Genomic DNA, 22,071 nt, shown 5'->3' with positions numbered 1-22,071 from the left:
TATTGTATTATCAAATTTGAAGTTGAATGTGAGGTAGGCCTCACTTTACATACTGTTGGAAAAAAAACCCGAGATATGTATTTGCATATTATTTGTTACTAGAGAAACACATTATTTTGTTATAAGGGGATTTCCATTGGTATGTTTTAGTGGTTTGTGCCATGCATACATGTTGACCATAAGTGTAAAAGTTTTGCAATTACAACTGTGGACAGAAAAAAAAAACAAAAAAAAACACATTGGTTGTTTGTTTTTGTTTGGTACAAGGTTGGTGTGTACAAGGTTTTCATGTTGTACACAAGATCAACAATAGGGTTGTGCTTTAGTAGCCACTAATTTTGTAAAAATAGTAGAATCTAAAGTCCTAGTCTATGCAGAAGAAATTAAAAGTTCATATTTACTTAGTGAGAAAAAAGCTCAAATATCATTTATGGATGATTTTGGACCAAATTGCAGGATCAACATTTAGGAATAACAAAAACAATAAAGTTAAGAAAATAGCATAGTATGATTTGGGATGATCGTGGCAACTTAGAATTGAATTGGATCTTGGATAAGTGGATAGCTTGGGCCTTTGTCTAAGCCGTTATTCTTGGTCTCAGTCGAGATTGAACCTCATCAAATGCCTAATGAGATATGTATCACATTCTTTGGACATGATTATCGTAGACCCAAAATATAATCAAAAAGTCTTTTGAGTTTGGTCGACTTCAGCGAAGCACCAAACAACGTATGGCATTCTAGTGTGTCGAAGGATATCCAATGGAATTACAGAATTTGTGAAAAAAAGTAGATTTATAAAAAAAGCAAAAAACATTAAACAAAATCAAATTGAAAAGGGAAAGGCAAATGATGTCAAATCTATATTTTTAATTCCACTTTGTAGATTGCTTTATGGAAATGGGATTAGGTTTGTTTGTTTGTTTTTTTCCTCACATATAACAATTGAATTGTGTCAAATTACAACAATGAACAAATTCAAAATGGATCGGCAAAATATAGAACACCCTTTTTGAACACTTTTATTATTATTATTATTTTTTTTTAAATTTCATTTCATAATTATTTATTTACGTTGATCTTTGATCACATTCAAAAGTTGTAGTAATGTAAGATTTTCGTTGGGATACACTTGCAAACATTTAAAAATTTCAGATTTTATCAATAGTAGATATGAACGGTTGATTGACACGAATGTTATTAACGTCTATCAATCTCTATCACTTCTAAAATATAAAATTTATAAAAATATTCTCACTTTGTCGTAATTTCTTTTCTAAGTAAAATTTTTAAAAATTAATTTAATTTTAATCTTTGTAAACTACCTTTCTAACAAATTCGAGTGGTTAGTTTTCATACAACTGCTTTCCATTAAAAAAGAAAATCATTCCAAATTCTTTACATTTTTTTTTCGTTTTCTATGCTTTTAAAATAATATATTCTACACTTTCCAACGTTTTATTTTTTAATTAACGTTTTTACATTTACAACGCAATTAGAATCGAATATATTCCTTTCTTTTTTAGTCTAATTTGGGGTGGAAATTTGACCATAGACTTCATAGTCCTTAGCAAATAACATATGTTAATTGAGCTGCTATTGTTGAGTTATGTTATTTCTTAGTCATTTATCTAGCCAAGTGTTATATATGGTTATATTGTTTCTTAGTCATTTATTTGGTGGAGTGTTATATATATATATATATATATATATATACACTTATATACACTATAATTTGATGGTACAAATGATAGTATATATATAAGTGTTTTGACTCCTTTTCAACCAAAAAGGTTTGAATTACATTGATTCTTATTCAATTTTGGATCTTTGTGTCTTTTCAACATTTCGTTCTTAAATCCTTTTAATAATAAGGATGCTACTTTTGACTTGACTCTTTCTTAATGGGATTGGTTATATCATGTGACATTTTAGGTTTTATTTAGTGTTGAATCGTAATAAGTAGTCTTAATGAGTTCAACTAAAAAGGAAATTGCATCATAAACAAAAAAAATTATATAAAAAAAAAACTCGTACGTTGAATTAATGATATCATTCAATTATTAGTGACATGAGTTTTATTATCAACCTTCTTCCTAGAAGTTGAAGAACATGATCGAACATCTCTCATCATCATCTTTGATCGTTGTAATACAAAAAAAATTGTGAGGAAGTCTAAATAAGAATTGTTTCACAAAGTTGCTCTCATAGACAACTTTTTTTTTTTTTTAAATTAAAGTTGCAATGAAATCCAATTTTAAAAAATGGTAATATATTACAATGAATGATATTAACTCATGAATAAAAATGTAACACACTATTTCTTTTGCACTTTTGTGCGATATGGAACAACATGATGAGTATAAGAAGGCCCAAAAGTGGCCAAGGAATTAAAAAATTTGAAGCAATAAAGAAAAACTAATGAAAGAAATTATGAATTCTAACCATCAAAGATGGAGTTTTTTACTGTTCTCTAGTGACCAGGGCCACTAGGACTCGGTCCAGAAGATAACTTTCCAAGCCAACACGAGACAGATTCCTTTGCTTTCTGATAAACTATCGAATAAGGATCAACATAATCAACACCATGATGATCTTCACGTGGAGTTTCTGAAAGGATTCGTGCTGCATCAGCTACATTTATCTGGCTTAAAACAACACCAAATAAAACACAAACAATCAAAAGAGTAGTAATCTTTTGAAACTTCATAATGGTGATGATCATCAAAAGCAAGTGCTTTCACGATTTGGGTTCTTCTTCTTCTTCTTCTTCTTCTTTCTTTGTTTTTTAGGTTTGTGTGATTTGAAAAGAGAGAGATTTATGGGGGTTTTATAGTGAATGATCAGAGAGGAGGGTATTTGGAAAGACTTTGGTTTTGACCAAAAGAATGAAAAATGTGGAATATTATTAGGGTTTTGCTGGGAAATGGGATACACATTGATATATTCATGTGATGTGTGTAAACTTTGAATGATAATTAGTTAACGTGTCAAACTATCAATACTTGACTAATCCACCCATGAAATTAGGACAATTAATTAATTTTTTTTCTTCTAACTTTACTTAAACCATATACTTAATCATACTAACTTACAAATTTTATTCACTAAATTCTTGGGCTTTTGTTTGATTGATTTGAGCTTTGAGAAGTTTTTATAACTTATGATCGTGAAAAAAGGCTTTTTTAGAGGAAAAAGGACAAACCACCGAATCACACGACTATGTGAACATGTCGTGGAAAATAATAACGGAGGCGAACAACTTAGGGTAAGAAAAAGAAAGAAATAGAAGACACTCGATTCTCTAAAGCTTTTTGTGCAATACAATATGGCAAGTACATATTTTGACCACGATGAATATGAGTAAAAGACTCACTCAACATGAAACGCTTTCATTCTGAACGTATAATTTCTATTTGGTAATATATATTTTTGTTTATAAAGATTATGCTAGCTAACTTCCTTTTTTTTTTGTACTCTATTTCAAAAATGATCTTTGAAACTTTAGTCAAACTTGAAAATTAAAAAAAAAAGATATATATAGTTTTCGATATATTTTGGAACAGTAATGTTATCTTTTTAACATAATAATAATTGGGTAGAGGTATTCTAATCACAAATTAGATATCAATTGAACTAAGTTCTTGGGGAAGAAAATTAAAAATTAGTTGTAGTTGTAATGCATTTACTCGTTAAATTATTTTCATATTAAAATTTTAAAAATAGGCTTTTAAAGAGTGAAATATTGAATAAAGAAAAATATACGAGGAAATGGTTATTGCGTTATAAGTTTATATATACAAAAAAAGGTTTCCCCACGTTTGATTTTTTGGGAAAAGTTTGAAATAAAATCTTATTTTGTGTGTTTGGTTGAAAAGTTTGAAATAAAATCTTATTTTGTGTTTGGTTTAAAATGAAAAAGATGTTGAAATGTTGACAATAGAAGTGGAAAATGGAAGAAAATGTAGTGGTTGCCATCATTCTCCTTTGATTTTTATGCATATATGGTTTGCTTAAATTATTTCATCACATCATTATAAATTACAAAATCAAAGTCACAATTACACGTCAAAATTAAACTCTCAAAATCATATCGTTAAAATTGAATAGTCAAATTTATTATAAAGGTAAAAATTAGACTACCAAATGATAAAAGACAGCGATTTTGAATATTAACCTTTTATTTTCGTACAACGATAGGAATCCAACCTATTTATTAGGCCTTATTTTAGGCACAAATACCTGTGTTTGATGGAGGTTACTTGTGCCTATGATTGTTGGAAGATGTTTCTAAAGAAATACGTTTTATAGAGTTAGACTTGTGTTTGTGTTGATTTTGTTGCAGATGTTGTTCGATTCCTAAGTACTTAATCTTATAATTTTCTCTTTGTTGAATATGATGCTTGATTTGAGAAAGTAGAACACATGATGTTATTGAAGTTGTAATTTTGGAAGGATGTTTGAATCTTCAAACAACTCCATCATTTTTAAGTGTGGTCAGCTTTAGAAGTTAGAGAGTTTTCTTATTGTTGGGAGAATTCTCCAAGAATTCTTTCTAGGTCTCTCTAGAGTGTACGTAAGTTTTTTTACCCGAAGAAAACTCCCCAACTTTGTAGACTTGGGTATAGTTGATCTGTGGACTTGACCTTTGAGTCCAACTATATTGAATAGTTACAAATATAACAATTAAATTTAAAATGTTAGCATATACAATTACCTTTTTTTAAAAAAATTACAACTTTTTAAAAAATTGCAAATATTGTAAAATTTATCCAAGTCTAAACTTTGTTATATTTGTAATCTTTTAAAAAATATTGTTATTTACTTAATATTATTCCTAAAATTACTATCTATTTTCGGGCAATTGTTCTTTAGCCCAAATCTTAATATTTAATCGAACAAAAATAAACAATTTAATTCAAAGATCAATATTAAAACACACAATATCACCAAAATTCACCGATTTATTTCTTCAATTTCAATTTAGAACACATGTTAACTTTTAACTCATCTCAAATTTAATTATTCGTAATTTCTGTCATCTAAATGAGGTGACAATTTCTCTCACTCAATCATAATATGATGGAGTGAAATAATTGTTAATAACACATTTAATCTATTATAAACAATGGGTTTAAGAAAAAATGAGTTTAAACCCTGCTTGGATGAACCATTCCTTTAGTTTATTAAGCTTATTTTTTACATTCAAAAACAAAATCAAGATCATAAAAACTATTTCTTTTAGTTTCTAAAACTTCGGCTTAGTTTAAAAGTTAGCCAACAAAACTTAGAAAGTAATGGATGAAAGTGAGATTTATAGCCTTAATTTTTAAAAATAAAAGATCAATTGGTTACCAAACAAGAACCTGAACATTTGAAACATCTCTTGATTAAGTTTTACATAAACACAATCAAGCTTTCAAAATGAAATTTACATTCTTTCCTCGATTGGGATAAACTGCCTTGATTATGAATATAAACAATGTTGAATTCGAAATAACAGATGCTAAATTTATTATTTGAAGCATATTCTAATACAAGCAAAACATACAATCTTTCTCCAACATCGTCCGAAAGTCCTACCCACAAATATATCACAACCCCCCATTTATTCGATTTCCTTTCTCAAGCAAGAAGGCTTTCTGTATTTGGATCCCTGCCACAAGCCCTCTCCTTCCAGATCCTCTCAACTTCCTCAAATGTCAGTCCCTGCGTCTCGGGAACATACACGACAATGAACACAATGGCAAGCACAGCTATGGCTGCAAAGATGAGGAATGTCAGACCAGTTCCGGCAACTTCAGCAAGCGAAAGAAATGTTTGAGCCACAATCAAATTTGAAACCCAATTGACTGTTGCTGACATGCCACCACAAAGACCTCGATAAGCCTCGGGATATATCTCTGAGTTTACGGTCCACGGCACCGGTCCCATCCCAGGGGAAAAGAAAGCAATGTAGAGAGCTAATCCAATTACAGCAATCCATCCATCAAGACCATTTGTTAAACCATATTGGCCAGCAAATAATGCCCCAGAAAGAATGGCAAGTGATACTATTACACCAGATAAGCTTGAAATGGCAAGTTTCTTCCTCCCAGCGTGGTCGATAAGGTAGATTCCAAGAACTGTTCCAGCAGCGTTCATGGCAGCGACAATGAGGGATAGCAGGAGTGCTAGCTGATTGGACCTAAAGCCCGCCATTTGGACGATAGTTGGGCTGTAGTACATGACCGTGTTGATACCAGTGAACTGCTGAAATGCCTAAATAAAAGTGGATAGTTTACCTCAGCATCCATCCATTTGTAATTAGCATATTTGGAAGTGATTTTGAAATTGCCAAAATCACATTTGTCATGTTTAAAATCACTCCAAATTCTACATTTAATTTTACTAAATGCAATTTTTATATCGTCAGAATTAGTTTTGAATATTAAAAACATGTTTCAGAGTGATTTTGAAAATATCAAAAGTGATTTTAACGTTTTGAATCACTCCTAAATATGCCATTTGAATCACTCCTAAATATGCCATTCAAATTTTTAATACAAGTAATGTCCCAAAACAGATATGAGGAAATTATGTTTGAGAGGTCGAAAGAGCAATTACGTACAAGACTAGTGAACTACTCAAATTTAAAAGTATGAAGAAGTTATAAGAGATAGCCTCAACAAGCAACATTGATTGCTCTTACTAATAAAAAAGACGCCCATTTCAGTTTATTTATGATGTTTAGCTACACAAGATCTTGAAAATTTTATAAACACTAACATTTTATAGTGAAGTGTTTCAAAAGGTTTCCATAGGTTCTTTCAGAAACACTATTCTCATGTCATGATCAAATTTAGCCTTTGAAATGGACTCAAGCCAATAAATTTGAACTCCTACTATTAGTCAGGAATTGTACCTGAAGTCCAGCCCCAGCCAGAAATGCAAGTCTGATCTCTTTTGATTTAAATACATCCATGTAGCTTACGTTTGTCTTTTTAAGCTTTTCTTCCTCTAGTTGAGAAGAAAGATAGTCAATCTCATCTTCTAAACGAGGAAAATCATAAATTTTAGAGAGCACGGCAATGGCTTTGGATTTTTCATCCTGCAATCCATGAAATATGATGTTAACTGAACATGTGAAAAAGAAGAATGAAACGACACAAATTAAAAACAATAATCACATGCACCTTCATAAAAAGCCATCTCGGAGACTCTGGCAGAAAAAGCATAAACACAAACTGAATCACAGCTGGGACACCTGAAACTCCGAGCATCCAACGCCAAGTTCCGGGGACCTGACCAAGCACGTTGTTAAACCCCCCATTCACCACTTGCATATCAAATTCTGAAAGAGAGAGTACTGTACTAATTGTTCTAGAAAATAAGTTTTCCACATCTAGAACAAGGGATCATCAGGCCTTAATATTTTCTCTAGATTATAGAAGAGTATATAATTCTCAGAAATTTATAACTGGTTGATGCGGGGAAAACTTAGCAAGATAATGTTCTTTAAAAGTATCACGCTTATATAAGAATCAGAACCCATGGAAAGCTTCATTAGGATCCTTACTCATAAGTTTAGTATCATCAACCAAATAATAAGGTTTGTTTCCTCGAATTTCCCCTACAGGACAAGTTTATGAGGACATATATGTTTTTTTACAAGAACAAAAAATATGGCGGAATTGAAACATTTTGATGTTAACAGATCTAATTATAATTATAACTTTCAAAGAGCTTTGAAGTAAACATTAAAAAGGACAATAATTATAAGAAGACAATAATCCTATGAGACAGGGTGATGGAAATTACAACTCAAACAAAGAATGAAGCAGCTTAAGTTAGGCAGAAAGAATGGAACAGGTTCCTTCACATGTCACTCAGTCGAAAATTTAAATTACCATCCCGAAATTCTATCTTGATGCCGCCTCTTCAAACTGCAAGATGAAAACCTTTCATTCCAGTAAATTATAGCGTAATGAGCACCGACAGTACAAATGGTTTGGCAATGCACTACAAACTAAATTACCTACAACAGTATCGCTCAACAACTTATACATCATATAATGAATCCATGACAAAGGACACAGTTAGGTCAAATATAGTTTACAAACGACTGTTTTCATAACTATTCTAATTTCTGGAAATGTTTTGGTGCACTCGAGAGTTTTGAATCAAACTTTTTTTTTTTTTCTGAACTAATAATCACATTTCAACATAGTGTGACCATACTATTAAACAGCGCTGCTCACATTTCTTATCCTACATGCAAAATTTTAAATATCAAATATTGACGATATTTTCTGGATATTTGTGAAGGTTTTGGAATCTCGCTTATGAATAAGAAGATATAAGTGAAAGTAACTATTAAGTATATAGCAGGCATTTGTAAAGCTCTCATGTTTGAATAAAGAAGGTATAAAATGTTAAGACATAAACTCCATTTCCAAACTGAAATTTTGACTAATGCAAGATCTTAAATTAAAATAATTCAGGGAAAAATAAACAAGAATTTGAATTTGAGATTCCAAAAATCATGAAAGCATTCCTAAATATTTCAAATTTAGCCCTAAAAACTCTGAATTCTCTTTTTTTCATTGTCCATTAAAAAGACATTGGTAAAATTCTGGATAAACATAACTGTGTATAAACTTACTTTATACACTGGTAAAATGGTATATTGGTAAATTTACGTTCACATGTTAACTTCAAGATCAATTGAGGAAAATTGTTTCAAATCGTAGATACAGTGGTATCTCAAGTTCTACGTACAATTTCTCAGAAAACTAAAGAAATAGGCTTGTAACAATTTGGGAAAAGTATATGGGTTCATTGAAAATTAAAGTTACTGGCTTGAGATACCAACAAGTTTGGAAAAGTATATGGCTATTGAAACTATAAGAAATAGGCTCATTGCCAATTGGGGTGTTGAAGTTTAATCCAAGTTTTAAATTACCAATTGACCTAAAAGCTTAAGTTAATGGGTAAAGAGACATTTAATATTATATCATATAATACTCCCACTGAGCTTAAGAAGACTCATCAAGTGGAAATCAATATTAACTGAGGAGAAATTAATATTACAAGAATGTGAACACAATACCTTAATCAATCTGCTCTGATACCATCTTAAAATCACCCATTGACCCAAAAGGCAAATTTAATAGGTGAAGGTAAATTTATTTTTATATCATTTAACACCGAGTTTTTCAATGACCATTTTTTCCTTGATCCATCTCAAGCCAATAACTTTAATTGACCTAGTCAAATTCATAGCCATATACATTTTTACATAATCCTTCAACAGCCCCCTAATACCAATATTGTATGTTCACGTCCTTTTCCTTTAGGTTTAGAGAATTTGATAATTTTCCCTTAGAATTTACCTGTTATATCTATCCATGTAGTTCTTACACTAAAGTCTACAATTTAGAGCTGTGCCTGTGACAATTCTTCAATAGACAGAAAAATCGACTCCATTTTTTCAAAAATCTTTATTATTCAAGTAAAACCTTTTGCCGATCTTCATGGTATTCCTAAGAGTTCTCCCATATCTTGTTAATGGCCTATGAATCTCACATCTATAACAATAATTTTGATCTGCTATGCTCCAGTTTATTCGAGGGGCCATTCCACCGGCCTACGTTGACATGAATTATATTGAACTCTTCTTGTTTTCCAATATTTGTCTTGGTCATTCCAATAATTGGTAAGATCCATATAGAATGTTAGCAGAGAACAGACAAAAGATTACTTCATCACTACACGCGATCAAACAAGTGCAAAAGCAGAAAAATGTACCACAGATATTTCATTCAGAGTTAGTTTCAAGATCATTATTAGAATTGTTCCACTAGATGCACCCATCAAGCCATGTCTTTTACTATGTACATAAATTTTAAATTTTTCTTTCTCAACGATAAGGAAGCTCAGTCATATCATACAAAAACACAAGATAGGTCGAAATGAGATAAGCCTAACCTGGGTAAATGCAAGATTTACGAGGTAGGAGAGAAACTGTCCAAAAGTAATCATGAGGACATTAGTGCTGACTAGCCCTCCTCGTATTTCAGATGGGGATGCTTCTGCGATGTATACTGGAGCTGTGACAGATGCCACACCCACACCCATGCCAACTAGGAATCTTCCTGCTATAAGAATGTATGGATCTGGAGCTGCAGCCATTACAGCAGCACCAAGTGCAAAGACGACATCCGCAAGAAGGGTTGCTTTCTTCCGCCCATAAGCATCGTTAATCCAACCCCCAGCGGCAGCACCAACAATTGCTCCAAGCACAGCCATACTCACAATTGTTTCCTGCCATTTTTCTTAAATAAGGATTACACTATGAACAGGACCATGAATGAGGAAGAGGAACTAAAACACCTGAACGCATATTTGGTTCTCAGTTTTAATAAAAGTGAGGTTGGAAAGTCTGAGCTTATGTAATCTGAATAAGGATTGTTCTGTACTTAGGTTTATATAGCTAACGTTTGCTTTCAGATTGATTATTTATAAAAGCTAGTTTTGATTATAAAAGATAGATTTCACAATTCTAAGTTAGACAAACCTATGAAATTAATTTATTTTTTTTATATCCTTGAGCATCCATGCCAGCTTATGCACACTTCGACTAATCTCATGGGACAACCCGCCTGATCTCTTAGCTAGTTATTGAGACTGTTTCTCCTTTTTTACCACTAGGCGTCATGGTGGTTACAAACCTATGAAATTAATAACCCATAGCTTGGGGTTGAGAAACCTGCATACCAAATATAAGCATGTCTTCGTAATCTCAAGTTACCAAACTTAACCTGTGGACAAAACATCGTCTAAAAGGAAAGGGTGTAGAGAGAGAATGGAGACGTCAGAAAGAACGAAAAAAGAGAAGGCAAGAAGTTGATTCCCAGAATTCAGGATGTTTACCTGTAGGAAACTGCTGTTTTTGACAGCCTCAAAATCATCTTTAATATAAAGAAGAGCTCCAGATATCACACCTGCAATCACCATTCATTTCTATCTCAGAATGGGAACCGAATGGAGCTAATTAGAAAGCCAGTAAAGTCGAGAACACGGGGGCAAATCCTATCCAAATGCACTATGGATTCCACAAATGAGGCTTAATCCCAACTTGCTTCTTCTAATTATTATTATAATGTTCTATAAGAGACGATAAATGAACATATTACATTTCCCAACTGGATTACGCAGAATTTTGTACGCACTATCATAGTTAGACCCCTGTTGGGGTGCACTTGGACATCATAAAAGAGCCATTTTATTTCAGAGTTCTAGAATGGAGTCAGAAAAAGGACTAGATTAAAGGAGATTGGTAGGAAGACCATCCTCACAAAGAGGGCTGTGCTCATCAGTATCTACCATCAGAATTTGGGGGAAAAAAAGTAAATTAACATAAATGCCCACGACCTGCCTAGCACAAGAAATGATCTAATCCGAACAAAATTACAGATTCTCCGTGACAATTCATTATTTTGTATTCCATATGAACGAAATGAAGAATTTGGATAAACTGCAAGGGGCAAAAAAGTAAGAGCAGAAAATCTACAGCAACCAAAATTTCTAGCATACTAGACAGAAAAAAAAAGAAAAAAAAAAAGATGGGTTTCATTTTGTTGATTGGAGATTGAATATGACCTGTATCGTAGCCGAAGAGCAAGCCACCAATCCCAGCGACCACCGTCAATCCAAGCACGTAAGGATTCTTAAAATAATACATTTTCCTCTCAGGATAAATATCCAAATACCCAGAACTTCCAGGCAGCGATTCAAGCGCGAGTGTCATGGTTAACAAGTACAGTCGAGGTTCTAAGAACCCAGGTGAAATACAAGAACAAAACCAATTTCAATCCAGTAAATTCAACCTAAACAGAGAAATGGCCTTCCCTTAAAACTAGAAATCAAGTTTTGGGTTCCTAAAGAAGAAAGTTGCAATAGAAAAATTGAAAAAAAAGAAAGAAAAAAAAAAGACGTAATCACAGCAGCTGAACGAAAACCCACCAAGATTAAAAGTGATTGGGGGTTGAATTGAACAGTGAGCCACAAAGAATCAAGAGTAGTGATTGAATTTGAAGGTAGACGATGATGAAATGGAAGAGGATGAAGAAGGCAGCTCAAAGCAAACTACAGCGATGGGAAATCAAAGAAATCGGAAAGCAAAAAAAAAGGGGTTGGGTTTTGCAATGGATCAAAATTGGAGAAAAATTTAAAACTTTTCAGAACCAAACAAAAAGAAAATTTCCCAAGAAAAACATGAACGAATTTTAACTTCCCAGCTTAAGGCGAAGATGGAAGAATCAAATAGAAAAATTAGAAGGAAACATCATTTTCAGTTAAGGGAACACATGTGCTTGCATGAATCAACACCCGCCACTACAAATTCACTGCAAATAAAAATTCCAAACAAATTGTTTTTCGTGCTTGAAATTTTGTACACTTACTTTCTCCTTGCTTTCATTTACCATCTTTGTTTATTTATTCTTTTCCTTTTTAACACGTTCATAAGAATCTTAGGAGGTTGAAAGTCTAAATTTTATGATTTGATAATTGATTCCCGATTCCAATTTGAAAATTACACCCAGGAAAAGTGTTAGAATCTTGGAACAAAAATTAATTTTTGGGTTTATTTGGTTAAGCGTGTTAGATTATGTTTTTGTATTATTAGTATAAAATATTTATAGAATAAATTATTAACATTTCTCGATCATTTATCAATTTAATTAAGATAATGAATCTAGAGCCTAATCAATCAAATATAAAAGTCAATTACCATTTGGCGGATTCCTAATAATAAAGACCAAAGTAAACTTTTTTAAAAGTTTATTCGGTAAAAGGGAATACAAAATCCCTTGTGTTGAAATTAGGATGCGTGCGAATACTTTTTCTTAAGCAATAAGAAAAAGACTATGAAACAAAAACCATGAAATTGGATGTTTGTGTCAATCCCATGTAGAAATTCCTCCAACCAAACAATTTCTTAAGAGCTTAAGTAAGGATTTTTAAAAGTTTAAGAACTAAAATAAAACAATATACAAAGTCTATGAACCAAAATAAGATTTAAACCTATGTCTTTTTTTAGGTTACGTTGGATTTGTGTAATGCTTTCAAATTTTAGATTGATGAGTCCAATGAAATTTTTTATATTATCGATATTATAACTAATATATAAATAACTATGGGAAAGGATGGGAGTGTCATGGAGGAGATTGATTGGATAAGACAAGTTGCCAACTTGGATAAGGATCAAAATCACTTTCCCTCCAATATTCCTTTGAATGAGAGATCTTGGAACTTTTTAAACGAATAATGTTACATAAATGATCGATGAAAAAAGTATAATTGAAAAAAATAAGGATAAGAGTAAGATTGTCTGACGGTAGATTGAGTACACACAACAGCACAAAAATGTGTAGTAATCCACACGTAGCTAAATGAACGGTGGATTGAATATGCAGTTTATCCTAAATATATCTGATCCACAATTTAACTCCACACGGATGCCACATTCCACCTACTTGCTAGATAAGACTGACAAATTTCACAATAACAATTAAGTATCCTCGGTATATATTTGTAGGACAAGTGACTCATGTAACTTTTCTTCTGCAGTAGTTGCAACCGCCAACTATTTATTATCTTGTACATTTGTCGTCATTGGTGATAGTCTATCTAAAGTTATTAGAGCCGAGGGTGGTGCCTATCTTGCATGACTATATAGAAAATTACATTAAGCTAGTCATGCACCAACTTTAACTTTGAAATAACAGACCTACTGATACTACTGAAAGTATGGGCTTAAAATTGATTTTATACTATAGCACCACAAGTTGAGTTGAAGACTCGTTCATTATGTTGGTTGTCAACTCGTGCTTTAATCTTTATTTCATTGTTAATTTTATACAATAAAATATTTTAATTATATTATACACATATGTAGATGAAGCAGTATCTTAGTTGTATCTAAACATTAGACTTGCTAATGTTTAAGACATTTGGTTGACAATAAAGCCTTCTCTTATATGTTTTAAAATATCATAAGGTTGCATCACTCATATCAATATCTATAATGTTATTGAATGTGACAAAAGGCGTTTATTTAAGGCTAATTTTAAATTACAACAAGATCGCTTTGAACCGTAATTAGAGAAAGTTTTCAAACACATATAATTGGATTGATAACTCTCGCTTTCACCATTGAATTACGTGCATGGACTACAACTACTTTCGTAGTGGGACTCACAATTCATTGCAGTTACATAATACTATAAATAATAATAAACATAATCAAACTAGTTTCACCTTTTAGATTTTATGGATGGATTGCATTTTCAAAAAGACATACATAGGTTAAGACTAAAGTAGTTTTACTTGAAATCATTTTTTATTTCAAAAGTTATATAAGTTGACAGGGTCTATAAAATTTGATGATGATAATTATTTAATTTCTATGTTACAGCAAAAGATTTGAGATAAAATAAATTGAAACATTTTAAATCTATTAAATATTTTAAAAAATTGAAGACTAAAGTATAACTTCACTATTATTAATGATTTATTATTAATAATAATATTATTTTTAAATATAGAATAATAAACCAAATTATTTATAAAATATATACAAATTTTAATATTCAAAATAACATGACGAATGGAATAATTGCAATAGATAATTTTTTTAGTCATTTAAAAGAAAAGTATGTGGTTGATAAATCTGATAGGAAAATGGTCGAAAGAAAACAATTGTCAAAAATATAATAATAATGAATGTAAATTATTATTATTATTATTCCAATTTTTTTCTTCGCCATTGTAACTATTATCTTGTTTTCTTTTTAAAACATAAAATATTTTGTGATTTGATTATATTTGGGGTTATCATCTATTCAATAATGGACTAACTTTATATTATTATCTCTTAAATCTTTAATTCAAACTTCAAGCCTTATCATATATATATATATATGTCATTGCTTATTATTGTTATTTTTATTATTATTTAATCTCAAGGGTACATAAATCACTGTCCTACTTTTATTAAAGATTTAAAATAAAAAACAGAGATTTTATCATATTGGAAGATCAACTCATATAAGTTAAATTATCTATTTAAGTATAAAATAAGTTAAAAGTACCATTTGAAGAAGCTTATTGCTTAGAAAAACATGTATACTTGTAATTTTTTTAAAAATTATTGCTATACCGTTAATTATAATTTTAAAAGTATTTTTCATTACAATCATGAATAATACTGTACTTTAGACCTAATTGTTAATATTTGTCTTCTACCCTTCTAACATACATGAAAAAGTGTTAAGACTTCCAATAAAAGGTTTTAAATCTGAAAATGGATTACAACATGAATTTCCAAGCACTAAATTTATATTATGCGCATTTATCCTTCTTTTCTTTTTTTTTTTCCCTCTCCCTCTCTCTCTTTCTCCCCCTCTCTCTTTCTAAAATGGAGTGAATGAACAGGAATTGAAGCAATAAATACTTTAATCGGAAAAAAAAAAGACTAAAAATCGAGGAAAAAATGAAGGGTAACACACATTCAATCCATTACTTTCCATCCTGTTGCAATAATAATTCCAAGTTGAACCCAGAAGCTATCTCTAGTTTTGCACTGCCACTGATTTGTCTTTGAACAATTTGAGGCTGAGTGCATGAAGCATTGCCCTTGAATACTGCCGAGACGACATTTTCCAATCCATCCCTGTTGTTAACATTGCCTTGAACTCCTCGTAACTGATTCGCCCGTCCTGTCCAATAACAAAATCAAACAGATTTTAAACCTTATCGTATTTCAGTAAGCTTGAGATTAATTACTTTTAAAAATAGTACTTATAGAGAACTTAAGCAACTAAAACGTTATGAAAACCAGGAGGTCGTTGGGCCACCATTTTCTTAAGTTGGTGCAAACAACTTAATTTTATTGGTATTTGCTACTAAAATTTACAGGGTTATTAAGTAGCTCCATATTTCCATATTTCTACTTTTTACATTTAATGAAGAACTCCATCTTATTTTTTGTTTTCACTTTTCTCATTTATTGAGTAACTCCATATTTCCTTCTTATGTTACTTTCTCTGGTTATTGGGAAACTCCACCGTATCAACTTCAAGCTTTATTAACTTGGTGGGTTAAATGCCAAAGCTTGCAGCCCCTTCAAGCTCTTTCAAAATAAACACACCCTATTGTACTACTCCTGAGGAAAAAAGGAAGTGAAGAATAGGCATTCTAGAGATAGATACCTTATCTGAGTCAACATCAGAGATGATATCTTGGATCACCTTCTCATTGTCATCCATTAAGGCTTCTCTCAATTCATCATATTCAATGTAACCATTTTGGTTCTTGTCAAAGAAATTGAAAGCTTGAGTCAGAAGCTCATCAGTGCTCATCTTTCTGAGATGAATGGACATTGTAGCAAACTCTTCGCAGCTTAGTGTTCCATTTCCATCCAGGTCCGCCTTATTCATGGAGAAATAGAGCGTCGTTAGAACAGTTGAATGATAATTTTGATCTCAGCTATTGGTTAAAAATAATGCAATTTTACTGCAGTTCTTCATTGATCAATTATGAAAAAGAGTCGGCATAAATGGTTCAATCTTCTTATTTGAATTTGTAGAACCAGGAGATCCATAAATGAGGATCCAAAGCAAGTGGAAGCATTGATATCTAATCTATTACGAATCAAATGAATATTTATACAGAAAGTAGAAACCCAGTGCATGATAATGACTTTTCCAAAGGGAATTAATAAGCAAATATCTCAAATTACTCAAATATATCCTATCGTTGAAATCTAAAAAAAAGTTCTTCTAAGATACTTGGACTGACAAAAGTCCAGAGTTCTTTTTTTCAAGAATCCAACAACCTTTTCTTTATAAATAAGAAGCTTGTCCTCGCATTATTTAACGCAAGCAAGAGAAGAGAAGGGTAAAGATGATATATATATATAGAGTGCCCTTCTCAAAGTACCCATCCAAGAAAATTATGGGAGAGAATTCTTTAGATTGGGAGGAAACTTACAGCATCCATCAACATCCGCACATCAGGATCGGGAAGAGAATGTCCAATCATATGCAAACCATTCTTCAACTCTTCAAAAGTCAAATCTCCATTTTGGTCAGTGTCCATCATGTGGAACATTCGTCTGATCCCTTCCATTTGCTCATCTGACAAATGGTCAGCCACAACCTGGACCCAGACAAGGATATTCACCATCAATTGACAAGTAGTTGAATAGGGAATTTAACTAAATGATGTAAGTTGAAGTAAATGGCTATGTTAACAAACTTACTCTAAGTACTTTCTTCTTGAACTTATTCATCAAAGTGAATTGCTTAATCCTTATCCCGACATTTTCTCCCAGGGATACATTACGAGCCTGGTTTTTGTTTTGTATCCAAGGATGAGCTTCATGTAATAAAACAAGACGATCAGATAATAAAATTTATGATTGATGGTTTAATTTCATCTCTCTCTTTCTCTTTAAAGTGCTGCAATAGCTCTGAGCTTACTGAAAGAAACAGATACGCATGGTGAAAATGTTCAGCAAAAATTAGACAAGCAGTAAATTTTGCTTCGGCTCCACCTTTTGCGAACAATCTATCTCAGTAGGAACATATCAATTTCTTTAATTGTCGCCAACTTAAAAAAATATAGATGCTATTAAATTTTGTATAATAATACACAAAAAGTTCATTTTCATCGCCATACTTGCGAGCTGTTTCAATCTTAACCACAAAATCAAGTAAATAAACAAGCACCCAAATCCTACATAAAATTGTTCATACCTGATGAGAGAACATCCTACACAGATGGAAGAACCAATTTCCACAAAAGATAGTTTCATCCAACCACAAAAATGCAACAACTAACTTTGGATAAGACTTTATTTTGGGTGGGCCATTGACTTGGACTAAAATATCTATCTGAAAAATTATTTTATTTCAAATACTTTTCCCGTTACAAGGAGGCTATATAATCAAATAACCAATTAAATGTTTCTTTATCATTTTTTGATCGATTGACCAACGTGGTGTAGTAGCATTCTTTCTGAAAGAGTTGTGCTAATTTTGTTCTTAATTTGAAATTAAGCTAGCAATTCTTATCTGTCAACTTTTTTGCAAGGAAAAGCCCAACCTAGTTGATGAAATCTATGAAAACCAATTAAGTTGCCAGCTAAGAGTTTAAAGACTTGTATTAACAGGAGCTACAACAAAATTCACTGTTTTTAGCCCTATAAACAAAACATAAGGTATTTCGCCTCTTCACCGGATTCGAGCTTAATAAGCGAAGGTCAGTTATCAGGAGCTTCACTCGTTTTGTTATATATACTGAAATTATCCAGAGAGGTATACTTTTGTGAGAACAAACTGAACAGTTGTAATTCTATAGTGCTTTAGTCTCATTTCATTCGAAGAAAAGAGATTCCAAAGTTGGGATCCATCAGAGAAAGGGAGTTCCTGGAGTGTTTAAATACAAGGAGCGCTTATGTGAAGCTCCACTCACCAAAAAGAGAGACAGTAGAAAATTATGATATTCAAAGAAGGAGTCGGTTTGTCATTTTTGCGCCAGTCAATACTTATTATATGGATAATGGATGTTGGTTTGTGGAAACTGAACTACATTAAAAACAACTATATGTCACTCTCACGGAAAAAGTAATCAGGATTCAGGAATGCTGGCACTGGCGGAGTGTTTTTCCTATCCTTCAGAAGAAGACTAAAGTTCAACCTTGCTCGTTAGTTTGTTTTCAAGTTACTTTTCTATTTCCTTTCTCAATTCCTATATATTGTTTTCAAAATCTGCCCACCCTTCAATGGTTCAGGGCTTGCATTTCTGTTCCTTTATTGGATTTTAATTAAAACCCACGGAAGGAATACTCTGCTCTGGATTTGGAGGAAAAAAAATGTGAAGCAAGATATAATTGAAATGGAGTGGGAATAAGAGAGTCCATACCAAGTACTTCTTCGACAGTCATCCGATTATAAGGATTTGGATCGAGCATTCCCACCACAAGTTCTTTTGCTTCCTTAGAAACCTTTGGCCAAGGGTCCCTCTCAAAATCTATATTCCCCCGAACAATAGCATGCGCAATGCCTTCCTCAGATTCTGCACTAGTTATAAACCCCAATTCAATATTAACATGCCTGAGAAAATTGCTCCGCCACTTGATTTTCTTATGTTTCAAATCAATTTTCAAACATTTGTTTTAATCCTAAGATTTGCATGTAAAACCATTTTTTAATAATTGCCAATTGCTTTTTAATATTTTTTTTTTAAATAGCAACTTGATATAAGCACATCTCTTAATTAATAAAATTCTATGTAAATGGACATAAGCAGATATTCTAATCAATAAAACTCTGAAATGTTTTAAAACATAAGTAGCCCAACAGACACTGGATTTTCAAATGCATTTATGTTCTTGTTAAATAATTCGTAAAATGTTCTTTTAAAAAAAACAATCATAAGACGTTTAGAGACTTGAATTTTTTTTTTTCTTTGTAAAGTTTAAGGACTTGAAAGTTAAAAGGTATGTAAATAGAGGATTTGAAAATTTAGGAATCAAAATGGATAAGTAGACAATCTCTTTAGACAATAAACAACCTACAAGATGCCACTCACGAGACTCACCTGCCCAGAATGGAGGAACTCCGCAAAGTAAAATGTACAGAATAACCCCAGCACTCCAAACATCAATTTCAGGTCCATAGCTGCGTCTTAAGACCTCTGGTGCCATGTAATATGGACTTCCAACAATTTCACCGAATCTCTGATCTACATAAAGAAATCGAGGAAGTTGAAGCGAGAGGAGAAATTTGGTTCATTCGGTCAGAAATATTATGGCCAAGTACTAAAGAAAACTGTAAGTAATAGTATACCAGGTTCAAAAAATATGGAAAGACCAAAATCAATTGCCTTCAGTTGAGAGTTTTCACTTTCATCTGCGAACAAGAAGTTCTCAGGTTTCAGATCCCTGTGGATTACTCCATTTTCATGGCATACCTGAGACAGAACAAGAACACACTTAAAGTAATAACACCATGAATCATTGGATTCGATTCTTGGACGTTGGAGTTCTCTTTTTATCTCTTAGGGTACATCACAAAGGAACCTTAATCTTCAGTTAAAACGCACAAGGGCTAGAATTTATCTACAAAGTTGATCTATGTTAAGCATGAACCAACTGTGTTTCGGATGACATTAATTCCCAATTAGGCCAATGGGTCGTCCTTCTACCAATTTCAAATGCTACAATGACCATATTGAACTAATATAACACAGAGATAGCTTCAAACAAATGCAAAAACAACGTATTAACATAACCATTTGGAAGAGATCAGCATATACAAATTAAAATCATATACCTTACAGATCTCAACAATGGTTTTGGTAACATTAGCAGCGGCACGTTCAGTATAATGGCCTTTAGAGACAATCCTATCAAAGAGTTCACCACCCTCACAAAGCTCCATAACAAAATAAACGGCTTCATTATCCTCAAAAGCCTCCTTAAAGGTAACAATATTAGGATGCTTAGGCAAACTTCTCATAATAGCAACCTCCCTACGAACATCCTCAACATTAATCTCAGATCTCAACTTGCTCTTGGAAATAGTCTTACAGGCAAAGGTATCACCAGTTTCGATGTCAAAGCATTGGTGGGTGATCCCAAATTCCCCACGACCAAGCTCCTTCCCAAAACGATATTTCTCGAAAATGTTGTCGCCGGTAGAGTCATGGGAGAGAATGGAAGCGGCATGACGAACAGAGGACTTGCGAACGGATTCGATGAGGACATGATCGGGAAGGGGGTTGATGTCTTTGGGTCTCTTGGAGAAGGATCCGGGTCTGGGTTGGACGGAAACGCAGCTTCCCATGGGAGGTGAAGGAGATGAAAAGGGCGGTGGGTTAGGTGATCACGGAAGTCGTCCCATGGGAGGAGAGGGGTGGTGGAGGTGGGGGAGGAAAGGAAGGGGGGTTATACGTTGTAAGAGGAAGCTGCAGAGAGGGATAGAGAGAGAGAGAGAGAGAAGGAGGAGGAAGGAAGGAGAAGGTAAGGAGAAAACAGTTGGAGAAGAATCCGTTAATGGCGAATTGTTGAAGAGGTCCCGCCATTTTCTTAGGAGTTGTTCAAAATAAACCGTTATTGGACAGACTCTTCTCTTCACTCTCCCTCCATTCCAAACTTTCCCCTTAACCATATATATATATATATATATATATCTTTTATAATTAATCATCTCTCAATTATAAAATAAATAAATTAATTCAATTCTAACTTTCCCCTAAACCAAAAAAAAAAAAAAACAAATATTTTATGTATATATATATGTCATTGTTTCAATTCAAAACTCACCCCAAATCCGATACTTTTTTGTTTTCTCCAAATACAAACCAAGCAAAATGTGCAGATTTATACTAAAAAATCCGTCCAAACTCATTGGATTAGTTTGTATTGGTTCGGTTTTTTGGTTTTTTTATCTTTTTGTTGCACCGCTACTATCAGTTTGTGGTCGATCACTACTAAATTGTAATATTTTCGGTAGTTTTGTCATTTCAAATAATTTCTTTAAGTTTTAATTATACTTCTTATTGATATACTCTTGACATTTATCGATAGTCATGAACTTTGTATTTGATCTTGATGTTAAATTTGATGACGGTTTTAAACTGTCATTAATATTAATTATTGGTTGTTTAAAAATGTTGAGAGAGTATACTTTTGTAGTAGTCATAATTTATTTTAAATGAAAAAAATGCCATAAACTATTTACAAATATTTTTTGTTTATATTTCTAATAATAATTAGAATATAAACAAATTAAATATAATAATGAATTTTACATGGACATTTTCAAAAATAGCAAAATATTAAAACTATTTACAAAGTATAGTAAAATCGGTCCTATTTTCTTAAGTCATTTTGTTTTTAGTATATATATATTTTTCTATCCATAACAATTTCTCAATTTTTTCATAAGTTGGTGTTCATAACTAAACTTTAATATCAATAGTATAGTATATTTATTAAAAAAAACTTTGTTTTATAAC

At 32.2% G+C, this 22,071-nt stretch overlaps 2 protein-coding genes across 5 annotated transcripts; both read right to left on the bottom strand.

Annotated features, from left to right (window-relative positions):
- Positions 1-5,485: 5,485 nt before the first annotated feature.
- LOC103494583 (inositol transporter 1) lies at positions 5,486-12,458 on the bottom strand. Of its 4 annotated transcripts, XM_051087340.1 has the most exons (7): positions 12,007-12,458; positions 11,644-11,870; positions 10,915-10,985; positions 9,970-10,305; positions 7,176-7,283; positions 6,905-7,090; positions 5,486-6,261 (listed from the first exon to the last, which is right to left on the bottom strand). In XM_051087340.1, exons 2-7 carry the CDS (start codon positions 11,789-11,791, stop codon positions 5,626-5,628), a joined length of 1,485 nt encoding a protein of 494 aa, XP_050943297.1. In that variant the 5' UTR covers positions 11,792-11,870; positions 12,007-12,458; the 3' UTR covers positions 5,486-5,625. The 4 variants fall into 4 exon arrangements, with proteins under 4 accessions (XP_050943297.1, XP_008454035.1, XP_008454036.1 ...); XM_008455813.3 differs by having other exon boundaries at positions 11,644-12,457; XM_008455814.3 differs by lacking the exon at positions 11,644-11,870 and having other exon boundaries at positions 12,007-12,456.
- A 2,843-nt stretch (positions 12,459-15,301) lies between these two features.
- LOC103494581 (calcium-dependent protein kinase 24) lies at positions 15,302-21,105 on the bottom strand. The gene is made up of 8 exons (XM_008455811.3): positions 20,385-21,105; positions 19,899-20,022; positions 19,651-19,794; positions 18,973-19,125; positions 17,309-17,424; positions 17,038-17,205; positions 16,257-16,475; positions 15,302-15,764 (listed from the first exon to the last, which is right to left on the bottom strand). The coding sequence occupies exons 1-8, from the start codon at positions 20,895-20,897 to the stop codon at positions 15,618-15,620; spliced, it is 1,584 nt and encodes a 527-aa protein (XP_008454033.1). The 5' UTR covers positions 20,898-21,105; the 3' UTR covers positions 15,302-15,617.
- Positions 21,106-22,071: the final 966 nt, after the last annotated feature.

The sequence above is a fragment of the Cucumis melo genome, chromosome 7 (genome assembly GCF_025177605.1).
Source record: "Cucumis melo cultivar AY chromosome 7, USDA_Cmelo_AY_1.0, whole genome shotgun sequence".
Lineage (NCBI taxonomy): Eukaryota > Viridiplantae > Streptophyta > Magnoliopsida > Cucurbitales > Cucurbitaceae > Cucumis > Cucumis melo.
Note: the sequence above shows the minus strand (reverse complement) of the source record. Positions and strands in the feature narration are given on the sequence as shown.